At 49.5% G+C, this 16,196-nt stretch overlaps 1 protein-coding gene across 7 annotated transcripts in view; it reads left to right on the top strand.

Moving 5' to 3' along the window:
• frya (furry homolog a (Drosophila)) overlaps positions 1–16,196 on the top strand; it is a 108,033-nt gene that overhangs the window by 64,293 nt on the left and 27,544 nt on the right. For all 7 annotated transcript variants that reach the window (XM_061217634.1, XM_061217630.1, XM_061217633.1 and 4 more), the window contains exons 21-38: positions 714–973; positions 1,107–1,296; positions 2,281–2,405; positions 2,954–3,011; positions 3,233–3,324; positions 3,597–3,769; positions 4,245–4,405; positions 6,029–6,139; positions 6,848–7,002; positions 8,125–8,224; positions 8,331–8,502; positions 9,983–10,224; positions 10,852–10,998; positions 11,880–12,048; positions 12,887–12,977; positions 13,174–13,256; positions 13,537–13,687; positions 15,761–15,864. In XM_061217634.1, the coding sequence (XP_061073618.1) occupies positions 714–973; positions 1,107–1,296; positions 2,281–2,405; positions 2,954–3,011; positions 3,233–3,324; positions 3,597–3,769; positions 4,245–4,405; positions 6,029–6,139; positions 6,848–7,002; positions 8,125–8,224; positions 8,331–8,502; positions 9,983–10,224; positions 10,852–10,998; positions 11,880–12,048; positions 12,887–12,977; positions 13,174–13,256; positions 13,537–13,687; positions 15,761–15,864 (2,584 nt within the window). The remainder of the gene's footprint in view (positions 1–713; positions 974–1,106; positions 1,297–2,280; positions 2,406–2,953; positions 3,012–3,232; positions 3,325–3,596; positions 3,770–4,244; positions 4,406–6,028; positions 6,140–6,847; positions 7,003–8,124; positions 8,225–8,330; positions 8,503–9,982; positions 10,225–10,851; positions 10,999–11,879; positions 12,049–12,886; positions 12,978–13,173; positions 13,257–13,536; positions 13,688–15,760; positions 15,865–16,196) is intronic.

Below are 16,196 nucleotides of genomic sequence, written 5' to 3'. Positions count from 1 at the left end.
TTGGGAGTTGAGTCATTTGTCGTAGGATATAATCAGTCTAGCCATGAGTGGTCAACCGTGGTCTTTCTCCCAGAGTGGCCGTCATCTTTCATCGATCAGCGGTGCGGTGTGTTGTAGTAATCGCCTCACTTTGTTATAAAGCAGACCTTCTCGTGGGAGTAGGCGAGCTGTCAGTTTCCTTTAAAACGAGACACTAAATTACAGAGTGGTGCAGTGCAGCTGCTGTCCTTCTGAGTGGCGGCCTCATTTGCATACGGAGCAGGCTGCCAGCACGCCACAGTACCACAGAGCAAGAACCGGGTCTGCCAAGCTCTGAGTCACCCAGTGCCCTTGGAGACCAAGACGGGTCAAAACTCCGCCAGGGTTCTCTCTGTCCCCTTCGCTAAACCTCATTTGGGCTTTCAATGAACAGCTGTCATGGGCGCCATTTTGGGAGGGATTTTAGTCTGAATGTTCTATGAAAGATTACATGAGCATTACGTTAGACATTATACAGGAAGTTAGTGAATGTGTTTTCAACTCATTTCCTTATCAACTGGCCCCTTATGATTGCTGCACAAGTGCACCAGCACACACTCAAAGATTAGTGTAAAAAAACAAAACAACTTCAACGCAGTTTCAAAAAAGTGAGCTTGAACTCAAAAGAGGTCATTTGGTGGATTTGGCTCAGCCAACCCCCTAATTCTGAGTGTACGGTCGGTCCCCTGCTCCAGGTCACCCTGCCCCAAGGCCACCACGTGGACTTGCAGTGGCTGGTGGAGTGGAACGCGGTCCTGGTCAACAGCCACTACGACGTGAGGAGCCCCTCCCACGTGTGGATCTTCGCCCAGTCGGTGAAGGACCCCTGGGTGCTGTGCCTCTACAGCTTCCTGCGGCAGGAGAACCTGCCCAAACACTGCCCCACGGCGATGAGCTACGCCTGGCCCTACGCCTTCACCCGCCTGCAGCTGCTCATGCCCCTGGTGGACCCCAAGTGAGTGCCCGCAACGCCCCCTCAGCAGCAGCAGTGCGGCTGGGACACCCCGGATCTGCCCCCTCACCCCCCGCAGCACTGCATTCTGGGTCTCACGTGCCAACCTCCTCCCCCTGCTCTGTGTGCCCATCAGCAGCCCGGTCTACGCCAAGAAGACGAGCACGGCGGGCGGCGGGGACAGCTACGTCACGCTGTGGCGGAACTACCTGATCCTGTGCTTCGGCGTGGCCAGGCCCACCGTCATGAGCCCCGGGCACCTGAGGTCCTCCACCCCCGAGATCTCCGCCGGCACTCCCGATGGCAGCGCCGCCTACGACAACAAGGTCTGCCAGCCCCTTCCTCCTCCTCCTCCTCCTCCTCCTCCTCCTTTATTTCACCCCTGTCTTCAGCTCTAGCTTTCTCTGTCCAAATTACAACATTCGGTTGTATCTGTAGGCCCGTTCTTTAGCAGAAACCTCCTCTCGCACTGCAAAAAAAAAAGTCAAGTCAATGACACGTATTGAGACATATTCTTTAGCTTTTTTTGCTAATTAAGACAAACGTGTTGCCACTGAGGTAAGAGAGTTTTACTCATTTTAATATTTGTGGCAATGGGGTGAGAAATGTCTCTTGCCAAGGAAGCAGTAGCTTGAAACAAGCTAATACCTGACAGAAAAAAAATAAGATCTTAAGTCATTTTACAAGATTAAAATGCTCGTCCATCTGGAAGCGCGCAGAGAAACACAGATGCTCTCCTCTGAAGAGCGTGCTGCTAGCTGCTAGCTCCCAGCTAACACAAAATGTTATTGTATTGTTGTCACATTGCCACTACATTGGGGCAATATTATTGAAGTGTTTTGTGTTAGCTTGGCTGCTGTTTCTTCTGACCCTGCAGCCCACTGTTAGCTGTTAGCCATTGCAATGGAGGAGCTCAGTATTCATTCTTCCCAACGGCAGCAGGCAGACTGTGTGCCAGCTCACTGACCGTATCACTGAACTGAAACCCAGTAATGTGCCACCTGCCAGCCTGCCTCCAGCGTCCATTTTTCACTGTTACCCCTTAATAAAAGATTCAACACACCTGGCTACTTATAGGCTGGGTGTGTCATGTGACTGCCGAACCGTCCAATCAGAAACGGCAGCTGTATATTGTGCGATATAATGTGGGTTTTATGTGAGTTACAGCTAGACAATGTTGCATGCACCTGTGCCTTTCAGTTTCATGGTATACTGGATCTGCTGTTGTCTGCGTGCGATTGATACGGAGTGCGCTGTCGTCTGCGTGTAAACGATACTGAGTGTGCTGTCGTCTGCGTGTGATTGATCAGGCGATCGGGACCCCCTCTATTGCCTGGATCCTGAAGCAGCTGGTGCCCCTGATGAGGGTGGAGAGCATCGAGATCACAGAGTCGCTGGTGCTAGGCTTCGGCCGGACAAACTGCCTGGTGTTCAGGTACAGCCGGCCGCAGAAATACCAAATTCCAGCCTGTCCACTTCAGTTAGCATGAAAGACTTCCCGACATGATAATTGCGGGCTCTTTTTTGTGTCAAGCTCGGTATGTGAAGTCCTCAGATAAAATGTGAGAAAAACGCCTTTCGTGTTATTTGGGCATTCTTGTCATGACTAAGATCGCCAACGTGCCTGACAGCTTCATGAACTCGCCACTGGTGTGAAATCAGAGGTGCAGAAGATAAAAGGACCCAAAAAAACAAGTAAAGCAAGCAAAGAGGATGCATCGGAGTCCCCAGAGCAAAACAGTGCTTTTTTTTTTATTAATTTGAGATTCTATCCTGTATTTGTGACGGTTAAAGGCTAAAGAGGAAAATGTTTAGGAAAAAAAAAATTAGCACCCCTTGCTCAGTTTGCCACAGTGGATTGTACATCAGAATGCTTAGTTATGTATTTACATGACATCATATTTCCCAGAATCCTCAGCAGCCGCCCAGTATATTGTGTTGTTTCCGTGCATGACAGTCTCCCCTGTGTTTACTCCTCTTTAGGGAGCTGGTGGAGGAGCTGCATCCTTTAATGAAGGAAGCCCTGGACCGGAGACAAGAGGTAAGATGGCTGCCGAAATGCTGTCAGAGTCACATGAACTCTTTGGATGATTGTCAGCCCCTCCTGTTGTTCTTTTCTGGGGAGGGAGCAGAGCTGAGGAGCGGTGAACTTCTGATAAACTGCACAGATGAGCAGAGTGTGATTTTGGGAGCACATCTGTGGCAGTGAGGAGGGTCTGATGCGCCTGTCTTTCTCTCGCCCTCCCTCTCTCTCTGTCCCAGAACAAGAAGAGGCGTGAGCGCAGAGACCTTCTGAGACTGCAGCTGCTGAGGATCTTCGAGCTCCTGGCAGATGCTGGCGTCATTAGTGACAGGTGACAGCCCCCCCCCCTTCACTGTCTCTGGACAGTCTGCAGCCCAGCCAGTCTCCAGAGGAAACCGCAGTCCTCTAACAACCCGAAATCAACACCAAAGCATTCAGATAAGATTAAATGCAAAGCATATTTTCCATTTCCTTTCTCTTAATCCGTCTCTCCCTGTGTCTCTGCCTTTCTCTCCATGGCGCTCTCTCTCTCTCTCTCTCTCTCTCTCCCTCCCTCCCTCCCTCTCTCTCTCTCTCTCTCCCCCCCCCTCCCTCCTCCTGCAGCTCTAACGGGGCTCTGGAGCGGGACAGTCCGGCTTTGGGCGCACTCTTCCTGGAGTACGTGGATCTGACCCGGATGTTTCTGGAAGCTGAGAATGACAAAGACCTGGAGATCCTCAAAGACGTCCGGGCCCACTTCAGTGCCATGGTGGCTAACCTCATCCAGTGTGTCCCAGGTAACTGAGCCATGTAGAGCCCCCGTGACCCCCCTGGTTCACTGTAGCTGTCACTGCTGCTATAAAAAAAAACCCATAGCCAGGGGCTTGCAGGGAAAAACAGAACTGAACTCCCAAGAAATGTTTAAGCACAATTGTGCTCCTGGGTAGTTTGGGGCAGTAAAGAATTTGGCGAACGTGATTTGGCAATCTGGTGGTCATACTTTTTTTTTTCAAAACTGGGCAGCTTAAATTGCCTGGAAGAGTAAAAAAAAAACTGATTACTGACTCAGGATCCAAGAGCAGTGCTATTTCCAGACACGTGCTACCTGCTCATGAATGAGGTATGACTAACCGAGATATTTAATAAGAAACCAGCCGCAATCCCATTACCCTGGTGAAACGTGCTTTGAGTCACTCTTCTGGTGTTGATTCTCCTAAACGGATGCTTATTTTTAGACGGCATGTTTGTGACGCACCTCCCCCCTCTCTGCAGTCCACCACCGGCGGTTCCTGTTCCCCCAGCAGAGCCTGCGGCACCACCTCTTCATCCTCTTCAGCCAATGGGCCGGGCCCTTCAGCATCATGTTCACCCCGCTGGACCGCTACAGCGACCGGAACCACCAGATCACCCGATACCAGTACTGCGCTCTGAAGGTCCGACAGCCCTTAGCAGTCCTCACGTCCTCTTCTTTTCTGACCATCTCTCTCGCAGTGTGCGATCGCTGACTCTCTCTTTGGTTCTGGTCCAAATAGTGGCGTAATTAGAATGGGAATGAGCCGGGGCCGGGGTCTGGAGTCCCAGCGTGACGTGGGAAAGAAGGCCGTTCGAGGCTTAAATCTATTTAAACCCGCACTGGTGTCCTGCAACCCGGTTGCTAATTTTGACATGGGCCCAAAAGGCGCTCGCTATTTCTAGCTTTAGCTCAGTGGACCGGATATAGAAATAAAGCTCCAGCCATACGTCCGCCGTTTATAGCAGGGGTCGCGACCCCAGTCTTGTGACTGAGGGTGGAGGGTGGAGGATTAGGCTTCTAGGGAAAAAAGGGTTAAAGATGAACTGCTGACTAAGCCTTTTTTTTTTTCGGTAAAATCCCTGCCCTATTTACACACAGACACAGCAATTCTTTATCCCCCTGGTTTGAGAAACGCCTTTCGTGTGATGTCACCAATATGTACACATCGCTGTGGAGGAAAAAGGCGCCTGCCCAAGGTGCCTGTACAAGGATGTGAACATGAATGGAAATTTCCACCGGCTCATGTTGCTCACCTTATTTACATTTTTTTTTTTTTTTAACTTGGCGTACTGCTTGGCACGTATTCCGAGCTGGCCATTCTGTACAATGGAGCCCGGTGCTAAAGAGATCGTATGGTGCCCTGTCCATTGTGGAAAGTGTGTAATTTCAGTAGGCCTCACGCACACAAAGAATAACATGTCCCTTAATACGGTATGAGCTGCAAGCTTTTCTTTCCTCCTCTCTTTGTTCTGTCTTTGTTCTTGACGTGTGTGCGGTTTGAGCGTCGCAGCCAACGGCCTTTTAGGTTGTCTCAGTTCAGAGCTTTCTGTCTGTAAACACCAGAGAAAGAAAAACCCCGGGCCTTCCTCACACGTCGGGCCTATTGGAGGAACCCGAACCCGAACGCACTGAACGCCCCGTTCTCTCCTGTGCTGCACGTTCACGCCTGTTTTCCGTTCTGGTTCCTCAGTGGTGGAATGACTTGCCGACCACTGTCAGGACAGCAGAATCCCTCCCCCTATTTCGACGCAGACTGAAAACACACAACTAAACTGTACCTTGGTCCTCCTGATTCCCCCCCCCCCCTACTTTCCGATATCCCTGTCCCTCTTGTCTAACCAAAAACAGTAAAAATAAATAAATAAATAAATAAATAAATAAATATTGAATTGAATTGCACTTATGATGACTGTATGTTTAGAACAGCACTTTGTGTGTATTTTACTAGTTATGGATGCGATGCTTTAACTTGTGGCAGAACCTACACACTTGTAAGTCGCTTTGGATTAAAAGCCAAATGACTCAAATGTAAATGTCGGGGTATCTCGGTGGCACAGCCTGTAGAGCACTGACCGCATGCTCATTGCGAGCTGCGACGTCGGCGGTTCGAATCCGACCGTCTGACATTTGTTGCATGTTTTCCCCTCTCTCTCGCTCCCATTCTTCCTGTCTCTCTATACTATATACTGTCCAATAAAGCTGAAAAAGGCCTAAAAAATATCTTTAAAAATAAAATGTAAGTGTAAATGTGCTGTGTTCCCAGGCCATGTCCGCGGTGCTGTGCTGTGGGCCCGTCTTCGACAACGTGGGGCTGTCCCCGGACGGCTACCTGTACAAGTGGCTGGACAACATCCTGGCCTGCCAGGATCTGCGGGTACGTGGCCCAGGCGCTTTGCCGCAGCGCTGCTGTTAAAAGAAGGGAGGGGGGGGGCGATCGATGGGGTCCTCGCGCGGCTCGAACCCCAGCCAGCGGCCGCTGGCCGGCCCTGCTGAGGGGGCAGGGGACTGGGAGGGTCCCTCTGTTCTCCGCGGTTATCCAAAGTGCTCTGCCTGCTTCCAAGATCAAGCACCTGTCATTGTGTTTACCCTGTTTTTTCCCCCCCTCTTCCTTCTTTCTTTTTTTTTTTTTTTTAAACGCACTTCAGTCCTTCTCTGCTCACGTCGTCCTGTTTAAAGAACTTTATTCGCACGCACAGCGACGGGTAAATATTAGCATGGTCTGCTCGGGTACTGATTCTATCAACAGTGGGGTATGACGTATCACAAGGGCTGGTGTGCCCACAGAAGGTATCCACTGTATACATTTAAGCTTTTAACAATGAGAGTCCCTCTGCAGCTACGAAATTGCGGTCATTGGCTAAATGTGGTCTGGAAACTGTCTGGTTCTGGATGCCTGTGCTATAAGCCTCTTATTTCCCTGGAGACAGAAACTCTGGGGGTTTTATTGGGAATATTTAGGTTAGCCGGTGACGAAAACTGAGGGTAGCAGGAAATTAAATTTCTTTCCTGATCCACATTAGGAATTGAGTTCACCAGGCTGTGGGTTTTGGCTGAGAATGTTCTTCTCCCTCCTGACCGGCAGGTGCACCAGCTGGGCTGTGAGGTGGTCATCCTGCTGCTGGAGCTGAACCCTGACCAGGTGAACCTGTTTAACTGGGCCGTGGACCGCTGCTTCACCGGGTCCTACCAGCTCGCCTCTGGCTGCTTCAAGGCTATTGCCACAGTCTGTGGGAGCAGGTGAGTGCTTATGTAACAGATAAACAGGCACGCAAGCACACACACACACACACACCCACACTCACACACACACACACACACACATGCACACGCACACACACACACTCACACACACACACATGCGCACGCTCACACACCAAATCAGACACACACATGCACACGCACACACACACACATACACTCACACACACACACATGCGCACGCTCACACACCCAATCAGACACACACATGCACACGCACACACACACACACACTCACACACACACACACACACACTCACACACACACACACCCACACACTCACACACACACTCATGCGCACGCTCACGCCCACACACACGCCCACACACCCACACACTCATACACACACACATGCGCACGCTCACACACCCAATCAGACACACACATGCACACGCACACACACTCACATACACACGCCCACACTCACACACACACACCCACACACTCACACACACAGACGCACACATATGCACACACTCACACACACCCAAACTGCCACTCACACACCCATGCATGCACACACACACCCACACACACACATGCACGCTCACACACACCCAAACAGCCGCACACGCACACATACGCACGCACACAAACACCCAAACCTTCTCTTATTCACCAGCCTGCAAGCACTGTGTTTTTTTAACCAGCTTATTTACACACACACATCCCCCTCGGTGGTGGAAAGAGGTTGTCATCTCTCATGCTATGAGCCTAAAAATAAAGTGCACCAGATCTAGCAGGAGATTAATCAGTTCCTTATTAATCAAGAGCAGCAACTAATTAAAGTGCCTCCTTCAAAAAGGCCTCCTTGCTAATAGGCTCATGCATGATGAGACAATTCACCAGAGACCAGGGCTGTAGACTTGTTGCTGATTGTTATTCCCTGCCAGATGTATGGCTCAGTATGTCGCAGTATCATAACTGAAATGTACACTAATGTTAATGTTGCAGACATACGATACTGTCTTTTCAAAGAACAATGTGAAACACTTCTAGTTGTGACTCAAACAAATGTTTAGTAAATCCAGGCCACTCTATGACAGAAGTGCTGAATTATGTGGCATGTTTTTCATCACAAATCAATGTTTTGCTTTCAGAAACTACCCTTGCGACATCGTGACCCTGTTGAACTTAGTCCTCTTCAAGGCCTCCGATACCAACAGGGAAATATATGAGATCTCCATGCAGCTCATGCAGGTGGGAGTGTTTTCATATCAGCTCTCTCTGAGGCTGCGACGCACGCGTACGTCAGTGGCGTGATCTGAATTTAACTATGCCTTCGTCTCGTTTCACTATCAAATAGATTCTGGAGGCGAAGCTGTTTGTGTACTCAAAAAAGGTCGCTGAGCAGAAGCAGAGCAGCGTGCTGTACGGCACCCACGGTCCCCTGCCGCCCCTCTACAGCGTGTCGATAACCCAGCTCTCCGCTGAGCTGGCCAGGATGTACCCACAACTCTCTCTGCCCCTCTTCTCAGGTAGGCTCGCATGAGTGTGCGCCTAAGTCACGTGACCGTCGGTGTCACAGGGGTGAAACTCCAGGCCTGGAGGGCTGCTGGTTTGTGGGCTGTTCTCGGCACCAGAGGCTAATTTAAGGAATTGATTGGCTAAAGAATCCGCACACCTTGTTCTCGAGACCTTAATTGACAGCCGATTCAAAGGGAGCCACGGAAACCTGCAGGCACTGCGGCCCCCTAGGAAGTTTAACAACCCTTTGATCTATGTTATACCAAGATAAGTGGTGTGCAATAAAATGTCATTGTTGAAGTAAGGCTTGTGTGTGGCTTTAGTACATTCACACCGGACCAATGTGCATTTGAAACACTTAAGTGCTTCATCCCTTTAGATGGTGGTACAGTCTGAGAATTCTCTGTATGTCAGTAGCCAAAACATAGAATCATGTGAAAGAAAACTTTTGTTCCAAATGCTTGTAAAAATAGTGTTTCTACTTTCTATTAAAGTAGTGAGTAATGGGCTGGAAGGTTAATGGTTGCTAAAGGGTTGAAATATTGCAATAATTATTTGTCCCTGGCCTAATCCACAGCAGTGAGTTGTTAGTCAGCTTCAGGGTCTTTTTTTTTTTTTCTTGTCTTATCCAAAACGTTTTTCTCTGAGGACATTATTGCTCAAGCAATAAAAGGCTTTAAATATGGAGGAGGCTGGACTCCAGTTTCTCGGTTTGGCGCGTTCCAGCCCAGCGCAAATGTCTCATCCCCTCTCCACTCCCCGCTCGCTGTGTGTTGCCGCCGTCGTCGGCGTCGTCGTCTCCGTGTCCGGAACGTTCTTCCCGCGACTGAGCGGCTCGTTGGCGCTGAGCTGCCAGCCCCCGCAGCTGTCGGCCAATTAGCCGAGAGAGACTCCCACAGCTCGTCGCCACGGCAACAGGGGACGTCTGAGGCCGGGACGGGGCCGAGCGAGCCGCCCACAGAAATAATGAACAAAGCAAAAAACCAAAAAAAACAACAAAAAAACCCCCCCACAAATATACGCCCCAGACATAGAGGAGCGTTTGGATTCGTGTTTCTGGGTGTTTTCTTGCTCCGTCTGATCTGCGGACACTTTTTTGTATCGCAGGTGGAGAACGGGGGCCGTATGCGTTTCTGCTGTTCTTGCCAACTTCAGGCTTTAATCGTTTTAATTAGCCCTTTTATGCAATCTGACATTTTAGCTGCTAAAACATTTTAGTTACCGTTTCTTTATAAGCAAATAAATGACAGCCAGAAACAGTTTTTGTGTCCCTCTGTGGTTGGTGTATACCAACCAATTAGCTCATTTTGCCAGGGTAATTGATGGAAAAACAAAAACCCTCCAGGCCTGGAATTGCCCACCCCTGCATTATGAAACACAGCAGTGTAGTGCGGATGGCACTGGCGTTAGGCCAGTAGTGCAGGCCTGAGGACGGAGCTCATGTGACCTCCTCACGCTCCGGCGTTTCCGGTGTCTGTCTCTCTCACGCAGAGGTCAGCCAGAGGTTCCCCACCACCCACACTAACGGGCGGCAGGTCATGCTCACCTACCTCCTGCCCTGGCTGCACAACATTGAGCTGGTGGACGGCAGCCTGGCGCCCCCCAACTCCAGCCCCTGCACCCCCGAGGAGAGCCGGGACCGGGGGGCGTCCCACCAGCTCCCGGGGACCGGCTGGGGCTCCCTGCAGGCCACGTCGCTGGTCCTCAACAACCTCATGTTCATGACCGCCAAGGTAGGCCGCCGTCAGGTCTGCAGAGACCGTGTCTCTCATGAACTGCTGCTCATGGTGGCTGCAACGCATTTTAACACTTGATTTTCATTCTGTACTTTCTCTGCTGTTTTCCTGTTTCTATGTAGTGTATGGATAGTGTGATCTGTATGCATTGTATGTTCTACTCTTAGTTATGCCACATTCTAAAAAAAACTCACCTCTAAACAATTGTTCCAGTAGGAACCCTGTGATTCCAATAACCCGATCGAGTTAAAATGTTATTTGTCTAGCAAAGTGGTTCCTGGGGGTTTTCACACTTCACAATGACAGAGGGTTCCATAAAGAACAAAAATGGGTTCCCCTATGGAGTCAAGTCAAATAACCCTTACAGAACCTTTTTTTCTAAGAGTACATGGTCTTTGTAGGAGGTAAAGCAATGCTGAAGGGAGAGGAAACCCAGCCAAAAGCAATAAATAGCACTCACCTGGGTAATGCAGGAGCTGTTTAGCACCGGAATGTGCTCCACACGTCGGTTCAGGTGGAGAGGGTGGGAGGGAACCGTTGAGCCAGTCGACCCGGGGGACGATCACGTGGCATGTGGTGGGAGCCCCGATTGGGAATTTGTTCTCCGGCGTTCTCTCCCGGCAGTACGGAGACGACGTGCCGGGCCCGGAGATGGAGAACGCCTGGAACGCTCTGGTCAGCAACGACAAGTGCAGCAACAACCTGAGGACCGCCCTGCAGTACCTCATCAGCCTGTGTGGGGTGAGCAGTGACACCAGGCTGCTGCCGTATGTAAGTACACCTGCCTCTGCCACTCCAATCCTGCCGTTTGTCGCGTTTTCCGGGCTTACAGTTCAAAGGGATGGTCCACTTTTTGGGGTTTTCTGATGTTATTTCAACGTTAACCAGACCTGAGTCAAATACATCATTATTTTGGATTCAAATACTTTTATACCCTTTTTATACTGAGCTTGTCTGGTGTATTGGAACCTCTTGGTTGGCTCAGTTGCGCCGGGCAAGATCAATCAAGCGCAGAAAAGTATTTGAATCCAAAACAATTATGTATTTGACCCAGGTCTGGAGTTGACGTGAGTATGATGTTGATTGGCCCAGACGGTTTTTATGTGCAATGAAGGATGCTTTATGTACATTAGATACTTCCAGAGGTTTATGAGAACCAGGTGGCTTTATAATAAGTTGGATATAGAGGTATTTGGCAGCTTTCTGGTCAGTTCCGGTAACTATAAAGAAGCTTATACAGTGATGTTATCCTTCCAGAGAAGGATATGTATGTTTATTACCAGATTGTTCTTCAATTAGTTTTACCACTGCACTCAAGCAAACCGTGGCACTGCTTCCTATGTCAACATGAAGTGTTTTATTAGCTACAGAAAGGGGACTACTTTGCACCTACTTACGGTGACTATTGGCATAAGCACAGAGCAGTCACGTTAAATGAATTTGTCTGTCTGGGTTCCCTTTGGTGGCTATTTATTACTGGCATTGGAGGTTGGTGGTCTCTGATTAGTTTGTGAGAAGCCTGCTACTGTTTAATAGCTTAAGGTTTCAGCAAGAAGAGGATGATTTATTTTCAGAATAGGCGTGTACCATGAAGTCAAGGATGTTTCCATTGTGTCTGTTCATGTTGCCATGGTGTCTATTCTCCTGTGTAGATTAAGAAGGTGGTGATCTACCTGTGCCGGAACAACACCATCCAGACCATGGAGGAGCTCCTGTTCGAGCTGCAGCAGACGGACCCCGTTAACCCCGTGGTGCAGCACTGTGACAACCCACCATTTTACCGCTTTACCGCCAGCAGTAAGGCCTCTACTGCTGCCTCAGGTGAGTCCAGGTGCTTCAGGTTGATCCAGCTGCTTCAGATTTGTGTGCTACAGGTGAGTCCAGGTGCTTCAAGTGAAGGTTAGTTTAGGTGCTTCAGGTTGATCCATCTGCTTCAGATTTGTGTGCTAAAGGTGAGTCCAGGTGCTTCAGGTGAAGGTTAGTTTAGGTGCATCAGGTTGGTCCAGCTGCTTCAGAATTGTGTGTTCCTGGTGAGTCCAGGTGCAGGTTAATTTTGCTGCTGCAGATTAGTTTAGGTGCTACATGTTAGTTTTGGTGTTGCAGGTGAGTTCAGGTGTTGTGGATTAGTTTAGGTGCTGCAGGTTAGCCTTGGTAACAGCCTGAACATATTGTTGTCACCATATCTCATTTATTTTTGTGCTGGTTGGTAGAAACATAAAGGCTTTTTAAAATTAATGCTCACTTTGGCTGCTGTACAAAATAATTCCAGTCCTTGGACTGGAATGTGCAACATTGTTTGTAAGTAGTACCATAAATTTGGGACATTGATTTTATGACTCATAAAGATGGGACATTGATTTTAATTTGAATGAAAACAGTGTATGCTGCCAGTGTGCAGACCTGAAAGCTGTTAACATAATTAAAATGTTTCCAGAGTTTTATGTGACACTTTAAATCTTGTGGTTTAAAGTGGATAGATTTTGCTCATGTATAAGCCTTCTGTCATGCCAAGTAATTACGGCATAAGTGGGGTCTGCCAAATCTCTCTTGAGACTCCCTTGAAATGTACATTTATTATTACTACATATTTTGTTGTTCAAATAATGTACGCGGTCATAATTAGGTTGTCAAATTGAACTGTTTTTTTTTGGTTTTTCAGGGACAACATCCAGCAGCAACACAGTAGTTGTTGGCCAGGACACTTTCTCAGACACAGGTGAAAACAAAATGTCCAGGGAGAATGAGGACAGGTAGGAACTCTCATCCATTGAGCTTCTGCCTTCATTGTCAGTATTTAAATTGTGAATATAAAAGTATTGTGGTATTTTCATAAGGTTATGATTTGACGTCTGTGTGTGTGTGTGTCTGTGTGTGTGTGGGTGTGCCTGTGCGTGTGTGTGTGTGTGTGTGTGCCTGTGCGTGTGTGTGTGTGTTTCTCTCCTCCAGGTTCAGCAACATGATGCGGGCTCACACTCGGCTGGAGTCTCGCTACAGCAACAGCTCTGGAGGATCCTACGACGAGGAGAAGAGTGAGTACGGTCGCTCTGACAGTCCAGCCTATTAGGCGCTGCTTCGAAAACACCTTTCATAAAATGTCACAAAGGTGTGAGGTCACAAATTTGTGATTAGAATCTTCTTAGCATTCCAAAAAAAGCTTATCCTTCAAAGGGTTCAGAGTCGCCGCCAGAGGCACGATAGCCTGCCATTACCTCCCGTGAGAATGCATTTGGCCCTGGTGGGCACAAAGCCCCCACCCACGCACCTCTTCTTCATTATCATGTGACCTTCTGTTCCTCTGCGTCTCTCTAGACGACCCTCTCCCGCCCTACACCGGTTGGCTGATGAGCGTGCTGGAGTCCAATAAGCCGCAGCCTCTGCCCATGCCGGTCAACGGAGGATGCTGGGCTCCCCTGGTGGACTACCTGCCGGAGACCATCACCCCGAGAGGCCCTCTGCACCGGTGAGCTCTTACCTGCACCCACCTGGACCCTGTCCCATCTTTTAAAATCTCCTCAGGAACACAGGGTGATCTCCAGCCCTGCTGTCCGCTTCATAAGACAGTTTGATTTGAGCGGCAATTTTTAGCCCGAATTAGCGTCCATTTTTTGGACCATTTGTAACATCCTCGATTGAATAAGAAATGATGAATATGATTATGCAACCTTTGGCACAGTCGCGCGGAACACACTTGTTGTTAAGCCCCGTCGCCGCGGTAACCGTTTTGTGTTTCCGCGGTGAGGCGGGGTGTCCGCGAAAACCGCAGGTGCTGCGGATAAACCCCGCGCCAGCCACCCCAGATGCCGGAGGCGCGCCTCGCGAGCACATCTGCTCCCTCCCGTTCCCGGCTAATCGATTCCCGGAGCTTACGCAACGCCGTGAGGGGGGGGAGGATCGGGCCCCTGCGTCACGCTGCTTTTATCACTGAGATGCGACCGAGATCGTATCCACCTGCGCCAGCGGATTCCTCAGCTGCGCCGCTCGCTTTGAGCTGCCCAACCGCACAGCAAACTGAACGCAAACTGAATAATGCGGACGAGACGACGTCGGATGCATATCGATGCATTTCTCGCATATTTCCAATAGCTAGCCGAGAAGGGGAGAGGGGCCTAACTCGGGGCGTTGCGCATTTCTCAGCCCTTTGTGAGCGCTTGGGCGGGTTTGGCCATGTGCTTCAGTGATATTTAACTGTTTTCGCCGGTACAGTGCCTGAGCAGAGTCTCTCAACTTTGAAGGCTATGCAAAGAAAAGGCCACGATTCAAAATACACCTGTGTACAGCACAATTCTGTTGCATTATTTTCCATTCCAGTGAATGAAGCCGCCAGTAGTAAACAACCTGCAGTCAGCCCCCCATTTTTTTTCATGCCTTGGTTTGTGACCCCCCCCCCCTCCTCCTGCCTCCGCCTTCGAAATCCACGAGGCCCCCCCTCCTCCCCAGATGGCAGAGGGAGAGCCTTGGTTCACCACAGGACAGTTTTCCCAGTTCTGGGAAAGAGTCCATGCGGACATTCAGATGGCAGCAGTCAGATGACACATTCCTTTTATTGCCGTGGCCGCTCATGCAGGTCGTCGGTCAGAGAAGGCCGAGGCGGACCGCGGTCGCGGTCAGTCGTCGAGGCCGCTGCTTCTGTACCGCTGGAGCAACAGCAGCAATGTGAGCCTCATTGTTAAAGGCTCTCATGTTGGTTTTTTCTCAGTGTTTTGAGCTGGGGTTTTTTTTCTTGATGGCCTTGATGGTCTCTGATGGTATCTATCCTACTGGTTGGTAAATACCAGTGATATTGTATTATTGTCCTGGATCCAGAGATGACCTTTCACGAATGAAGCCTCAAATGAGAGTAAAGATGTATATTATAACAGATCTTTTTTGTAACTGAAAGTGTTTTGGCTGGCTTTTATTGTCCTGTGTTCACAATAACAGTGTTAGGGATATTGGGTAATGTGGTCAATGATCTGTAAAACTAGTCAACTGAGGTTTTGGACGTAATCACTGAACTTGGACACTGAAATGGAGCATCAGAACAGAAGGCCCGACATGGCAGCCCTGTTCAAACACTGGATTTCTATGTTTCAAGCTGTCTGGAATGTCTCGTTCGCTAGCCGCCCTGCAGGGTGTTGCTCGATTGGCTTCAGTGTTGTCCAAGGATGGAAGGTTTTTGGTGGTATCTTTGGCACCGTTTTATCTAACGGGAGCAGCTCCTCCGATTGACCGGGCGCCTGTGGTCTGTCTGTGGTCCGCCTGCGAACCGAGACGACCGGCTGACACAGAACGTTCTCACAGCGTTGCCGCCATGTTGTGGCAACGTTAGAACATTCGCAGAACATTGCAGTAATGTTGTGGGAACAGTTTTGTGTTGGCTGTGAGTATGGGCTTCAGAGGGGAGCGTTTTTTGCCTGATAGACGCAGTAACGCTGCATTGATCAGACGAGGCCTACAAATACAACTGGAAACTCCGCATGTGGAGAAAAGAGAAAAGCGTGGTAAGGCCAGGGAAAAGCCCCTCGGCTGTAACCCCTCCTGTGTCGTCCTGCAGGTGTAACATCGCGGTGATCTTCATGACGGAGATGGTGGTGGACCACAGCGTGAGAGAGGACTGGGCCCTGCACCTGCCCCTGCTGCTGCACGCACTCTTCCTGGGTACGGCTCACCCTCCCCCCACAGGAAACAGGAAACAGTTCATGTGATATATGAATGACCCAACTCCTCCTCTTCCAATCAGTGTATGTTGGGCACCAGGGGTCATCAAATATGGCTCTCATATCCAAGTCCAACGCTGGTTTTCTTTTCTCCCAAATAATTAACTGAACAATTAGTGCCACTGATCGACTGTCTTCACACCTGACTGCCAGGTAAAAGGAGGGTGGAAAACCCAACAGTTAAAAACTTGAGGACCATGATTTGATGATCCCTGTTGTACACTGTCAGCCCATTTTTTCATGAAGTCATTGCATTAAAATGCACTTTTTTAT

This window comes from Conger conger, chromosome 13 (genome assembly GCF_963514075.1).
Source record: "Conger conger chromosome 13, fConCon1.1, whole genome shotgun sequence".
Taxonomy (NCBI): Eukaryota; Metazoa; Chordata; class Actinopteri; order Anguilliformes; family Congridae; genus Conger; species Conger conger.
The sequence above is the reverse complement of the archived record's forward strand: the minus strand, read 5'-3'. Positions and strand labels throughout refer to the sequence as shown.